The 14673-nt window shown below is 63.7% G+C and overlaps 1 protein-coding gene across 1 annotated transcript in view; it reads right to left on the bottom strand.

Moving 5' to 3' along the window:
* LOC147097185 (disco-interacting protein 2 homolog B-like) overlaps window positions 1–14673 on the bottom strand; it is a 159564-nt gene that overhangs the window by 30096 nt on the left and 114795 nt on the right. The window contains exons 6-16 of the mRNA XM_085972544.1: window positions 13339–13596; window positions 9041–9184; window positions 8673–8792; window positions 8116–8313; window positions 7887–7978; window positions 7574–7684; window positions 6209–6332; window positions 5894–6003; window positions 2413–2515; window positions 2233–2297; window positions 777–947 (exon numbers count right to left, since the gene is read on the bottom strand). Of these exons, the coding sequence (XP_085828670.1) occupies window positions 777–947; window positions 2233–2297; window positions 2413–2515; window positions 5894–6003; window positions 6209–6332; window positions 7574–7684; window positions 7887–7978; window positions 8116–8313; window positions 8673–8792; window positions 9041–9184; window positions 13339–13596 (1496 nt within the window). The remainder of the gene's footprint in view (window positions 1–776; window positions 948–2232; window positions 2298–2412; window positions 2516–5893; window positions 6004–6208; window positions 6333–7573; window positions 7685–7886; window positions 7979–8115; window positions 8314–8672; window positions 8793–9040; window positions 9185–13338; window positions 13597–14673) is intronic.

The raw sequence follows: 14673 nt of genomic DNA, 5'->3' as shown, positions 1-14673 counted from the left end.
CGCGAGTCTGGAGATGACAAAATTTCAGCAGCAGTTAGGCGGGGCCAGGGGCGGAGAGGGGCGATGTTACGGAGTGTAGAAGTAGGCGGTCTTAGCGACAGAGCAGGATCACCCCCAGGTGTTCAGTCCCCTCCTAAATCTCTGGCGAATGTCTATCCCAGCCTGCTACCCAATCCACACAAGACCCGTGGGGAGGTGAAAATTAACTTTAGGAAGGATGTCAAGGGCCTTGGAGAGGGTGTGGAGGTGATTGACCAGAACGGTACCAGGGGATGAGAGACTGGAGAAGCTGGGGTTGTTCTCATTAGAGCAGAGAAGGTTAAGAGGAGATTTGATGGAGGTGTTCAGAAATCTTCAGGACTGCCACTCCGACAGTGCGGCGCTCCCTCAGTACTGCCCCTCCGACAGTGCGGCGCTCCCTCAGTACCGCCCCTCCGACAGTGCGGCGCTCCCTCAGTATTGCCCCTCCGACAGTGCGGCGCTCCCTCAGTACCGCCCCTCCAACAGTGCGGCGCTCCCTCAGTACCGCCCCTCCGACAGTGCGGCACTCCCTCAGTACCGCCCCTCCGACAGTGCGGCGCTCCCTCAGTACCGCCCCTCCGACAGTGCGGCACTCCCTCAGTACCGCCCCTCCGACAGTGCGGCGCTCCCTCAGTACCGCCCCTCCGACAGTGCGGCGCTCCCTCAGTACTGCCCCTCCGACAGTGCGGCACTCCCTCAGTACCGCCCCTCCGACAGTGCGCCGCTCCCTCAGCACCGCCCCTCCGACAGTGCGCCTCTCCCTTAGCACTGCCCCGGTGACACCAGCTCGCCCCCCGGGAGCTGCTCCGGCTGTAAGCTCCGATTCTCTTACCTTTGTGCGCGTGTACCCTCTGTACCCAGGACAAGGGAGTGGTTTTCATCACAGCGTAGGGAACGCTGATCGTGTGAATCTTGTTCACCACGCTCTGCAACAGAGGAACGCATCGTAAAGGGTCAGGGCGCGAAAACCACCGCCACGTTTTAACCTCCTCTTCAATCAACTCGCTCACTGGCATCTCGCTGGAGGGCGAAGGAGGAGGAGAGGGCGAAGGAGTGGGGGGGGGGGGGGGGGGGGGGAGGGCGAAGGAGTGGGGGGGGGGGGGAGGGCGAAGGAGTGGGGGGGGAGGGCGAAGGAGTGGGGGGGGGGAGGGCGAAGGAGTGGGGGGGGGGAGGGCGAAGGAGTGGGGGGGGGAGGGCGAAGGAGTGGGGGGGGGAGGGCGAAGGAGTGGGGGGGGGAGGGCGAAGGAGTGGGGGGGGGAGGGCGAAGGAGTGGGGGGGGGGAGGGCGAAGGAGTGGGGGGGGGGAGGGCGAAGGAGTGGGGGGGGGAGGGCGAAGGAGTGGGGGGGGGCGGGCGAAGGAGTGGGGGGGGGAGGGGGGAAGGAGGATGGGGGGAGGGGGAAGGAGGATGGGGGAGGGGGAAGGAGGATGGGGGGGAGGGGGAAGGAGGATGGGGGGAGGGGGAAGGAGGATGGGGGGAGGGGGAAGGAGGATGGGGGGAGGGGGAAGGAGGATGGGGGGAGGGGGAAGGAGGATGGGGGGAGGGGGAAGGAGGATGGGGGGAGGGGGAAGGAGGATGGGGGGAGGGGGAAGGAGGATGGGGGGAGGGGGAAGGAGGATGGGGGGAGGGGGAAGGAGGATGGGGGGAGGGGGGAAGGAGGATGGGGGGAGGGGGAAGGAGGATGGGGGGAGGGGGAAGGAGGATGGGGGGAGGGGGAAGGAGGATGGGGGGAGGGGGAAGGAGGATGGGGGGAGGGGGAAGGAGGATGGGGGGAGGGGGAAGGAGGATGGGGGGAGGGGGAAGGAGGATGGGGGGAGGGGGGAAGGAGGATGGGGGAGGGGGAAGGAGGATGGGGAGGGGGAAGGAGGATGGGGAGGGGGAAGGAGGATGGGGAGGGGGAAGGAGGATGGGGAGGGGGGAAGGAGGATGGGAGGGGAGGGAGGCAGTAGGAGAGAGGAGAGGGAGGGAGTGAGTGGAGGGAGGGTGCGGAGAGGGAGGGTGTGGGGGCGGGGGGGAGTGGAGACGAGCGGAAAGGGGAACCCATTCCATGGGCTCGGGACAATGGGTCACCTCCTGGTCCGTCTGCCAGGCCCAGGACAGACCCAAGCGAGCGAGACTCCCCCCCAATACGACCATCGAAAGCCTGGACGGTCAACATCGACTGACATTACACCCCCCCGCCCACCCGCCCCCTCCCACCCTGCAGCACTCACCGTCAGCACACTGTGCCACAGCCCGACGTCCTTCTTGAAGTCTAGCACGTTAACCACGGTTTCACCTGTGCCGAGAGGAGAGAGAGAAGGGTCTCGGTTAAAGCCACACTGCTCCGGAATAAAGCGTCTCGTTCTCCGTGTGGAAAAACCCGGCGGGCAGGGGGGGAAATGTACGCTCACCTTCATTGTAGCTGCAGGCTTGAGTGAGAGACTGGGAGTGGAGCAAGAGCGCGGACCGAGATACCGACACCCCCATCACACTGCCCTCCTTACTGGTTTTGTACTGCAAGAGAGAGAGAGAGAGAGAACCGGGATCAGAGACTCCGGTAGTACACACACCGGGATCAGAGACTCCTGGCGCGCACACCGGGATCAGAGACTCCTGGCGAGCGCACACCGGGATCAGAGACTCCTGGCGCGCACACCGGGATCAGAGACTCCTGGCGCGCGCACACCGGGATCAGAGACTCCTGGCGCGCGCACACCGGGATCAGAGACTCCTGGCGCGCGCACACCGGGATCAGAGACTCCTGGCGCGCGCACACCGGGATCAGAGACTCCTGGCGCGCGCACACCGGATCAGAGACTGCTGGCGCGCGCACACCGGGATCAGAGACTGCTGGCGCGCGCACACCGGGATCAGAGACTGCTGGCGCGCGCACACCGGGATCAGAGACTGCTGGCGCGCGCACACCGGGATCAGAGACTGCTGGCGCGCGCACACCGGGATCAGAGACTGCTGGCGCGCGCACACCGGGATCAGAGACTGCTGGCGCGCGCACACCGGGATCAGAGACTGCTGGCGCGCGCACACCGGGATCAGAGACTGCTGGCGCGCGCACACCGGGATCAGAGACTGCTGGCGCGCGCACACCGGGATCAGAGACTGCTGGCGCGCGCACACCGGGATCAGAGACTGCTGGCGCGCGCACACCGGGATCAGAGACTGCTGGCGCGCGCACACCGGGATCAGAGACTGCTGGCGCGCGCACACCGGGATCAGAGACTGCTGGCGCGCGCACACCGGGATCAGAGACTGCTGGCGCGCGCACACCGGGATCAGAGACTGCTGGCGCGCGCACACCGGGATCAGAGACTGCTGGCGCGCGCACACCGGGATCAGAGACTGCTGGCGCGCGCACACCGGGATCAGAGACTGCTGGCGCGCGCACACCGGGATCAGAGACTGCTGGCGCGCGCACACCGGGATCAGAGACTGCTGGCGCGCGCACACCGGGATCAGAGACTGCTGGCGCGCCACCGGATCAGACTGCTGGCGCGCGCACACCGGGATCAGAGACTGCTGGCGCGCGCACACCGGGATCAGAGACTGCTGGCGCGCGCACACCGGGATCAGAGACTGCTGGCGCGCGCACACCGGGATCAGAGACTGCTGGCGCGCGCACACCGGGATCAGAGACTGCTGGCGCGCGCACACCGGGATCAGAGACTGCTGGCGCGCGCACACCGGGATCAGAGACTGCTGGCGCGCGCACACCGGGATCAGAGACTGCTGGCGCGCGCACACCGGGATCAGAGACTGCTGGCGCCGCGCACACCGGGATCAGAGACTGCTGGCGCGCGCACACCGGGATCAGAGACTGCTGGCGCGCGCACACCGGGATCAGAGACTGCTGGCGCGCGCACACCGGGATCAGAGACTGCTGGCGCGCGCACACCGGGATCAGAGACTGCTGGCGCGCGCACACCGGGATCAGAGACTGCTGGCGCGCGCACACCGGGATCAGAGACTGCTGGCGCGCGCACACCGGGATCAGAGACTGCTGGCGCGCGCACACCGGGATCAGAGACTGCTGGCGCGCGCACACCGGGATCAGAGACTGCTGGCGCGCGCACACCGGGATCAGAGACTGCTGGCGCGCGCACAACCGGGATCAGAGACTGCTGGCGCGCGCACACCGGGATCAGAGACTGCTGGCGCGCGCACACCGGGATCAGAGACTGCTGGCGCGCGCACACCGGGATCAGAGACTGCTGGCGCGCGCACACCGGGATCAGAGACTGCTGGCGCGCGCACACCGGGATCAGAGACTGCTGGCGCGCGCACACCGGGATCAGAGACTGCTGGCGCGCGCACACCGGGATCAGAGACTGCTGGCGCGCGCACACACCGGGATCAGAGACTGCTGGCGCGCGCACACCGGGATCAGAGACTGCTGGCGCGCGCACACCGGGATCAGAGACTGCTGGCGCGCGCGCACACCGGGATCAGAGACTGCTGGCGCGCGCACACCGGGATCAGAGACTGCTGGCGCGCGCACACCGGGATCAGAGACTGCTGGCGCGCGCACACCGGGATCAGAGACTGCTGGCGCGCGCACACCGGGATCAGAGACTGCTGGCGCGCGCACACCGGGATCAGAGACTGCTGGCGCGCGCACACCGGGATCAGAGACTGCTGGCGCGCGCACACCGGGATCAGAGACTGCTGGCGCGCGCACACCGGGATCAGAGACTGCTGGCGCGCGCACACCGGGATCAGAGACTGCTGGCGCGCGCACACCGGGATCAGAGACCTGCTGGCGCGCGCACACCGGGATCAGAGACTGCTGGCGCGCGCACACCGGGATCAGAGACTGCTGGCGCGCGCACACCGGGATCAGAGACTGCTGGCGCGCGCACACCGGGATCAGAGACTGCTGGCGCGCGCACACCGGGATCAGAGACTGCTGGCGCGCGCACACCGGGATCAGAGACTGCTGGCGCGCGCACACCGGGATCAGAGACTGCTGGCGCGCGCACACCGGGATCAGAGACTGCTGGCGCGCGCACACCGGGATCAGAGACTGCTGGCGCGCGCACACCGGGATCAGAGACTGCTGGCGGCGCGCACACCGGGATCAGAGACTGCTGGCGCGCGCACACCGGGATCAGAGACTGCTGGCGCGCGCACACCGGGATCAGAGACTGCTGGCGCGCGCACACCGGGATCAGAGACTGCTGGCGCGCGCACACCGGGATCAGAGACTGCTGGCTGCGCGCACACCGGGATCAGAGACTGCTGGCGCGCGCACACCGGGATCAGAGACTGCTGGCGCGCGCACACCGGGATCAGAGACTGCTGGCGCGCGCACACCGGGATCAGAGACTGCTGGCGCGCGCACACCGGGATCAGAGACTGCTGGCGCGCGCACACCGGGATCAGAGACTGCTGGCGCGCGCACACCGGGATCAGAGACTGCTGGCGCGCGCACACCGGGATCAGAGACTCCTGGCGCGCGCACACCGGGATCAGAGACTCCTGGCGCGCGCACACCGGGATCAGAGACTCCTGGCGCGCGCACACCGGGATCAGAGACTCCTGGCGCGCGCACACCGGGATCAGAGACTCCTGGCGCGCGCACACCGGGATCAGAGACTGCTGGCGCGCACACACCGGGATCAGAGACTCCTGGCGCGCGCACACCGGGATCAGAGACTCCTGGCGCGCACACACCGGGATCAGAGACTCCTGGCGCGCGCACACCGGGATCAGAGACTGCTGGCGCGCACACACCGGGATCAGAGACTCCTGGCGCGCACACACCGGGACCATAGATTCCGCACCCGCACACACCGGGACCGGGACCGGGGATTCCGCGCGCACCTCGGTATCGCCACGGAGGAATCCCCCGCCCACCCCATCCCACCCCCTCCTCACCTCGATGTAGGCTGGCTCTGTTCCGGCTGGTTTGATGTTCGGCTGCCAGTCCTTGGAGGGTTTGGACAGGTACTTGGAGTCAGTGACCACCCACTTCAGCCGAGGCCAACCTGGGAGGGACAGAGGACAGGTTATGCTGGACCAACCCAGGGCAGAGGTCAGGACAGGCGAGATCTTCCTTGAGCAAGGACACGGGAAAGGAAGAGAAGGCTGGCGCGATCGCACCGCGCGTTTCCCGATGATAACCTCCCATGGCGCGCCCGCTCTCACGCTCCCCTCCACGCCCTCTACACCCCCGCGCCGCGCTCAGCTAACCTTTGAAGAGCGTGATCTCTCCAGCCTGAGTCTTCGGCAGTCCCTTCAGGCAGATCTCGCTGGTCAACGCCAGTCGCACCCCACAGCTGCCCAGGAGAAACCCCACCTGCTGACTCCCAGCGTCCTGCGGGAGAGACACGGAAAAATCACCAACAATTCCAGAAATCACCCCCTGCCCTCGACTGAGCTCCTCACACACACAAACTCGCTGCCTCCCTCCCTCGCACGCACACACACTCTCCCTCTCACACACACAAACTCGCTGCCTCCCTCTCACACACACAAACTCGCTGCCTCCCTCTCTCGCACACACACACACTCTCCCTCACACACACACACACTCTCCCTCACACACACACACACTCTCCCTCACACACACACACACTCTCCCTCACACACACACACTCTCCCTCACACACACACACTCTCCCTCACACACACACACTCTCCCTCACACACACACACTCTCCCTCACACACACACACTCTCCCTCACACACACACACTCTCCCTCACACACTCTCTCTCTCTCTCTCTGTCTCTCTCTCTGTCTCAATTCAATTCAATTCACTTCATATCGCTTTATTGGGATGATAAGGTACATTTTATGTTGCCAAAGCATCGAAAAACATTTATGGTTGAACACAAACGCAGATCTATCCATACAGTGTATAAACAGATATATCCCTGAGTGTATAAATATACATTTGTATAATTTGTATATACTCTTTTTTTCAGATTTAATGGTTGTCCCTCTGTTTATGGCAAGCTGTAACATAGTGTGCCGCTAAGGTTACACAGTTTCTCTGTTCCCCTAGTAGGTATGGGAGTTTTTGGTCGTCATTCAAATTTCTCAATTCCAGGTATATTTGTGAGAATTTTTGGTAGAAATTCTCCCTGATGCCCTGATATTTTCTACAAGCTGTGAGGAAGTGCATCTCTGTCTCCACCACTCCCTGACTGCAGTGAGAGCATATCCTGTCCTCTCTTGGCAGCCGGGTCTGCCTGTGTCTACCTTTTTCGATCGCCAGGCTATGTTCACTAAGTCTGTACATTGTCAAGGTTTTTCTCAGTTTGCTATCCTTCACCATGGTCAGGTATTCAGCCATGTTGTATTGTCTGTTTAGGGCCAAGTAGCAATTGAGTTTGTTTTGGGTTTTTGTTGTTTCTGCCCAATATGACAGGTATTTTTCCTTTTGCTTAGTGACAATTGTGTTGACACTCTCTCTCTCGCACACACACACACTCTCTCTCTCTCGCACACACACACTCTCTCTCGCACACACACACACTCTCTCCCTCACACTGAGCAGGAACAGCCCAGGGTCCCGTTTCCCCCGGCCTGGGCGGAGCTCGCCGATCTTACCTTCTTGGTCAGTGGCACCTCGATGGGCACTGGGACCACCTCAGCCAGCAGACACCCGCAGAACGCCACCAGGAACATGATGGGGTCACTGTTGGGGTAAACTAGGGCGACCTGCAGGGGGGGTACAGGAACAAGAGCGAGGTCATCAAACTGCCTTCGCGCCCCCACCCCCCAACCCCCTCACCACAGGGGCATCACCGACCCCGTTATCGCCCGTCCGACATTCGACCCTCAACACCCTGACCACCCACCCTCAGAGACACCGCGGAAAGGGAGGGGGGATTCGATGGGGGGAGGGAGTTAACGTTCTCACCCGATCGCCAGGTTTGAGCACAGACTCGTTCTTGACACCCAGTTTATTGAGCAGGGTGTAGGCTAGCTTCAGGCTCCTGGTCCAGAGTTTACCTGTGGAGAGGGTAGAAAGGGGAGAGAGAGTGAGAGAGAGAGAGAGAGAGAGAGAGAGAGAGAGAGAGGCGAAACCCCCAGACTACACAGGGAGGGAGGGACTCCGAAACTCGCCCCGCGGGGGACGCTGCACTCACCGTAGGTTAGTGTGTACGCGGGCTTGCCACTCGTGTCCAGTGCGGTCAGGCAGGGCGACTTGGCCTGGGTCGTCCCCCAGCGCTGCAGAGCAGTCTCCAGGGCGGGCGGCCAGTTCCCCGCCACCCCCAGCGGCTCCCCTTTCACCGGGGTCAGCTGCCTGCCCTCGGGTCTCGGCTGGTGGGGGTCCGGCCGGGGGACTGTGGGGAGAGAAGGAAGAGGGCTGGTTACTGACGCTCGCACACTCGCCCGCGTTCACACACGCCTCTCACACTCGCCCGCGTTCACACACGCCTCGCACACTCGCCCCGCGCTCGCATACACGCCTCACACTTGCCCCGCCGTTCACACACACACCTCGCACACTCGCCCCACACTCGTTCCGCCGTGCACACATGCCTCGCACACTCGCCCCACGTTCGCACACTCGCTCCACCGTTCACACTCGCCTCGCACACTTGCTCCGCCATTCACACTCGCCTCGCACACTCGCCCCACTACTGTCACTCGCACCTTTCCACTCACTCACTCGCGCACCGCCTCCTGAATCTCGACCTACCTTCTATAATCTCCTCGAAGTCGTCCACGAAGAACTCCTTCAGTGGCTGTCGTTTTGGCCTCTTCAGGGTGTTCAAGAGCTGCTGGATCTTCGTGGAGACGCGACTGTTCACTGGGACACCTGACCGGGACGGGGGGAGGGAGACAGAGAGGGTGAGAGAAGTGGAAAGGAAGTGTCAGAACCGAATGTCACAGTAATACAGACACCCGACAACTCCCCTCACTCCACCCGCCCACCTATTGGTTTTAGCGATACACTGACCAGCTGGAGCCTCCGCTCCCTGACCCCTCACCCCGACAACTACGAGGGGCAAAGCGAAAAGCCCCTTCGCCACCCCCCCACACCCACCGCCGTTCCCCAGCACTCACCGCCCGCGGTGTCCATTAGCGATGGGCTGCCGAAACCCTGGGACAGGCGGTTCGACAAAATGGACTGGCGCTGATCCTGGATCCCCAAACGGTCAGACAGACCCGTGGAGGTGACATCGGGAGGAGCCGACTGGTTCTCTGCAACTGGGGGGGGGGGGGGGGGGGGGGGGGGGGGAAGAGAGCGAAAGGGGGGAAAAAAGAGAGGGAGAGAGAAAACACATACAGATGTCAGTATATCCCAGACACTTTCTCCTTGACCCACCCTCGCACCCCACTCCAAACGTCCTCACTCCTGTCCAGAGGGTGCAGACCCTTGACTTGTACCCCAGAGCGCTACAGGAGCAAGGCAGGAGTCAGACGGGGATGTTCCTGGACGAATAATCTAGAGAACGCGGGTTAAATCCCGCCCTGGGCGGTGCGAGGATTTAAATTCTAATTTTAATAATTCTGGAAAAAGCTGCTGTCAGGGACAGGAGGAGGCCATTCAGCCCCCTCGAGCCTGTTACATTAGGAACAGGAGGAGGCCATTCAGCCCCCTCGAGCCTGTTACATTAGGAACAGGAGGAGGCCATTCAGCCCCCTCGAGCCTGTTACATTAGGAACAGGAGGAGGCCATTCAGCCCCCCTCGAGCCTGTTACATTAGGAACAGGAGGAGGCCATTCAGCCCCCTCGAGCCTGTTACATTAGGAACAGGAGGAGGCCATTCAGCCCCCCTCGAGCCTGTTACATTAGGAACAGGAGGAGGCCATTCAGCCCCCCTCGAGCCTGTTACATTAGGAACAGGAGGAGGCCATTCAGCCCCCTCGAGCCTGTTACATTAGGAACAGGAGGAGGCCATTCAGCCCCCTCGAGCCTGTTACACTAGGAACAGGAGGAGGCCATTCAGCCCCCTCGAGCCTGTTACATTAGGAACAGGAGAAGGCCATTCAGCCCCTCGAGCCAGATAGTTAGGGAGTTCCAGGATTTTGACCCAGCGATGATGAAGGAACGGCCGATATATTTCCAAGTCAGGATGGTGTGTGTGACTCGGAGGGGAACTTGGAGGTGGTGGTGTTCCCATGCGCCTGCTGCCCTTGTCCTTCTAGGTGGTAGAGGTCGCGGGTTTGGGAGGTGCTGCCGAAGAAGCCTTGGTGAGTTGTTGCAGTGCATCTTGTAGATGGTACACACTGCAGCCACGGTGCGCCGGTGGTGGAGGGAGTGGATGTTTAAAGTGGTGGATGGGGTGCCCATCAAGCGGGCTGCTTTGTCCTGGATGGTGTTGAGCTTCTTGAGTGTTGTTGGAGCTGCACTCATCCAGGCAAGTGGAGAGTGTTCCATCACACTCCTTACTTGTGCCTTGTAGATGGTGGAAAGGCTTTGGGGAGTCGGGAGGTGAGACACTCGCCGCAGAATACCCAGCCTCTGAGCTGCAGTATTTATGTGGCTGCTCCAGTTAAATTTCTGGTCAATGGTGACCCCCAGCATGTTGATGGTAGGGGATTCGAACCATAGTCCAGAGACTTGAGATCCATAATCCAGGCCGACACTCCCAGTGCCAGTACTGAGGGAGCGCCGCACTGTCGGAGGGGCAGTACTGAGGGAGCGCCGCACTGTCGGAGGGGCAGTACTGAGGGAGCGCCGCACTGTCGGAGGGGCAGTACTGAGGGAGCGCCGCACTGTCGGAGGGGCGGTACTGAGGGAGCGCCGCACTGTCGGAGGGGCAGTGCTGAGGGAGCGCCGCACTGTCGGAGGGGCGGTACTGAGGGAGCACCGCACTGTCGGAGGGGCGGTACTGAGGGAGCACCGCACTGTCGGAGGGGCGGTACTGAGGGAGCACCGCACTGTCGGAGGGGCGGTACTGAGGGAGCGCCGCACTGTCGGAGGGGCGGTACTGAGGGAGCGCCGCACTGTCGGAGGGGCAGTACTGAGGGAGCGCCGCACTGTCGGAGGGGCGGTACTGAGGAAGCGCCGCACTGTCGGAGGGGCGGTACTGAGGGAGCACCGCACTGTCGGAGGGGCGGTACTGAGGGAGCGCCGCACTGTCGGAGGGGCGGGTACTGAGGGAGCGCCGCACTGTCGGAGGGGCGGGTACTGAGGGAGCGCCGCACTGTCGGAGGGGCAGTACTGAGGGAGCACCGCACTGTCGGAGGGGCAGTACTGAGGGAGCGCCGCACTGTCGGAGGGGCGGTACTGAGGGAGCGCCGCACTGTCGGAGGGGCAGTACTGAGGGAGCACCGCACTGTCGGAGGGGCGGGTACTGAGGGAGCGCCGCACTGTCGGAGGGGCAGTACTGAGGGAGTGCCGCACTGTCGGAGGGGCGGTACTGAGGGAGCGCCGCACTGTCGGAGGGACAGTACTGAGGGAGCACCGCACTGTCGGAGGGGCAGTACTGAGGGAGCGCCGCACTGTCGGAGGGCCAGTACTGAGGGAGCACCGCACTGTCGGAGGGGCGGTACTGAGGGAGCGCCGCACTGTCGGAGGGCCAGTACTGAGGGAGCGCCGCACTGTCGGAGGGCCAGTACTGAGGGAGCACCGCACTGTCGGAGGGCCAGTACTGAGGGAGCACCGCACTGTCGGAGGGGCAGTACTGAGGGAGCGCCGCACTGTCGGAGGGCCAGTACTGAGGGAGCACCGCACTGTCGGAGGGGCGGTACTGAGGGAGCGCCGCACTGTCGGAGGGGCAGTACTGAGGGAGCGCCGCACTGTCGGAGGGCCAGTACTGAGGGAGCACCGCACTGTCGGAGGGCCAGTACTGAGGGAGCACCGCACTGTCGGAGGGGCAGTACTGAGGGAGCGACGCACTGTCGGAGGGGCAGTACTGAGGGAGCACCGCACTGTCGGAGGGGCAGTACTGAGGGAGCGACGCACTGTCGGAGGGGCAGTACTGAGGGAGCACCGCACTGTCGGAGGGGCGGTACTGAGGGAGCGCCGCACTGTCGGAGGGGCAGTACTGAGGGAGCACCGCACTGTCGGAGGGGCAGTACTGAGGGAGCACCGCACTGTCGGAGGGGCGGTACTGAGGGAGCGCCGCACTGTCGGAGGGGCAGTACTGAGGGAGCGCCGCACTGTCGGAGGGGCGGTACTGAGGGAGCGCCGCACTGTCGGAGGGCCAGTACTGAGGGAGCACCGCACTGTCGGAGGGCCAGTACTGAGGGAGCACCGCACTGTCGGAGGGGCAGTACTGAGGGAGCGCCGCACTGTCGGAGGGCCAGTACTGAGGGAGCACCGCACTGTCGGAGGGGCGGTACTGAGGGAGCGCCGCACTGTCGGAGGGCCAGTACTGAGGGAGCGCCGCACTGTCGGAGGGCCAGTACTGAGGGAGCACCGCACTGTCGGAGGGCCAGTACTGAGGGAGCACCGCACTGTCGAAGGGGCAGTACTGAGGGAGCGACGCACTGTCGGAGGGGCAGTACTGAGGGAGCACCGCACTGTCGGAGGGGCAGTACTGAGGGAGCGACGCACTGTCGGAGGGGCAGTACTGAGGGAGCGACGCACTGTCGGAGGGGCAGTACTGAGGGAGCACCGCACTGTCGGAGGGGCAGTACTGAGGGAGCACCGCACTGTCGGAGGGGCGGTACTGAGGGAGCGCCGCACTGTCGGAGGGGCAGTACTGAGGGAGCACCGCACTGTCGGAGGGGCAGTACTGAGGGAGCACCGCACTGTCGGAGGGGCGGTACTGAGGGAGCGCCGCACTGTCGGAGGGGCAGTACTGAGGGAGCGCCGCACTGTCGGAGGGGCGGTACTGAGGGAGCGCCGCACTGTCGGAGGGGCAGTACTGAGGGAGCACCGCACTGTCGGAGGGGCAGTACTGAGGGAGCACCGCACTGTCGGAGGGGCAGTACTGAGGGAGCGCCGCACTGTCGGAGGGGCAGTACTGAGGGAGCGCCGCACTGTCGGAGGGGCAGTACTGAGGGAGTGACGCACTGTCGGAGGGGCGGTACTGAGGGAGCGCCGCACTGTCGGAGGGGCGGTACTGAGGGAGCGCCGCACTGTCGGAGGGGCAGTACTGAGGGAGCGCCGCACTGTCGGAGGGGCGGTACTGAGGGAGCGCCGCACTGTTGGGTGGACGTAAAAGATCCCGCGGCCACTATTTGGAGGAAGAGCGGGGGTGGGGGGAGTTCTCCCAGTGTCCTGGGGCTAATATTTATCCCTCAACCAACATCACTAAAAAAAAATTATCCGGTCATTTATCTCATTGCTGTTTGTGGGAGCTTGCTGTGCGCGAATTGGCTGCTGTCTTTCCCACATTACAACACAGCCGATAGTCACTGAAGGGCTCTGGCATGTGCCGAGGTGGTGATATGAATAGAACTCTTACCGATGCGGGGGTGAGACGCGAGCTCCGCCAACACCCCTCCCACGGCCGTGGCTGCCTTGCCCTCCCCGTGCGAGAGTGTGGAGGAGGCCGATGAGGAGGTGGAGGATCCCTGCACCGATCGGTTAATCCAGAGTTCGGTGCTGGCACAGCCCTGGGAATTGCCTGCCGTCGTCAGGCCCCCGGGGAGGAGACCCAGGCCCCGGCCCAGGCCCCCGCGGCCTCGGAGCGAACCCTCGTCCTCTGAGGCGCTGGAGGTGTCTGTGGAGAGAGAGCGCGCGGAGAGAACGGTAAGTCAGACGGCGGGATGTGTTTTAACCCCACACCCCCTCCCCTCTTCCTGAACCCCAACTGCCCCCCCCCCCCACAGACATCCCACCCCGAATGGGAGACTAGACAGCGAATTTCAGCGGGATGTTCAACTGCGAAGGCATCACACCCAAGTCTTCCCTTCTCCAGAAGGCCCTGTTCACCCCCTCGCTGTGGTAAGGGTTATACAGTAAAGGCCACAACCCCGCCCCAGCCCAGCTCTTCATCTGTCAGCTCAGTGTTGGCGAGATGTTCGACTGCGATGGCATCACACCCACGTCTTCCCCTCTCCCGATGGCCCCGATCCCCACCCGCCTCCCCTCGTTGTGGTAAGGGCTATACAGTCGATGCCCCTCCCCAGCCCGGCTCTTCGCCTGTGAGCTCATACAGTGTTGGCGAGATGTTCGACTGCGAAGGCGTCACAGCAAAGTCTTCCCCGCTCCCGATGGCCCTGATCCCCCCCACCTCCCCTCGCTGTGGTAAGGGCTATATAGTCGATGCCCCCTGCAACCCCGCCCAAGCCCAGCTCTTCGTCTGTGAGCTCAGACAGTGTCAGCGAGATGTTCGACTGCGAAGGAGTCACACCAAAGTCTTCCCCTCTCCCGATGGCCCTGATCCCCACCCCCCTTACCCTCGCTGTGGAAGGGGGTTACACAGGCAACACCCCCCCACCCCCGCCTGTCCTTCGGGTGGGAGCCCAGCCAGCGAGTATCGGCGGGATGTTCGACTGTGAAGGCATCACACCAAAGTCTTCCCCTCTCCAGAAGGCCCTGCCCATCCCACCCTCTCGCTGTGGTAAGGGCTATACAGTCGATGCCCCTCCCCGCTCGGCTCTTCATCTGTGAGCTCAGACAGTGTCGGAGATGTTCGACTGCGGCGGCATCACACCCAAGTCCTCCACTCTCCCGAAGGCCCTGATCTGCCCCCCTCGCCCCCCCACCACCACCCGGCTCTAAGCCGGTGAGCCCAGACAGCGAGCGTGGGCGTGATGTTCGACTGCGGAAGCATCGCACAGAGGCCGAATGTTGC

Source organism: Somniosus microcephalus, chromosome 33, assembly GCF_052327205.1.
Source record: "Somniosus microcephalus isolate GS21.2 chromosome 33, FLI_Smic_1.0, whole genome shotgun sequence".
In the NCBI taxonomy this organism is placed as follows: Eukaryota; Metazoa; Chordata; class Chondrichthyes; order Squaliformes; family Somniosidae; genus Somniosus; species Somniosus microcephalus.
The sequence above is the reverse complement of the archived record's forward strand: the minus strand, read 5'-3'. Positions and strand labels throughout refer to the sequence as shown.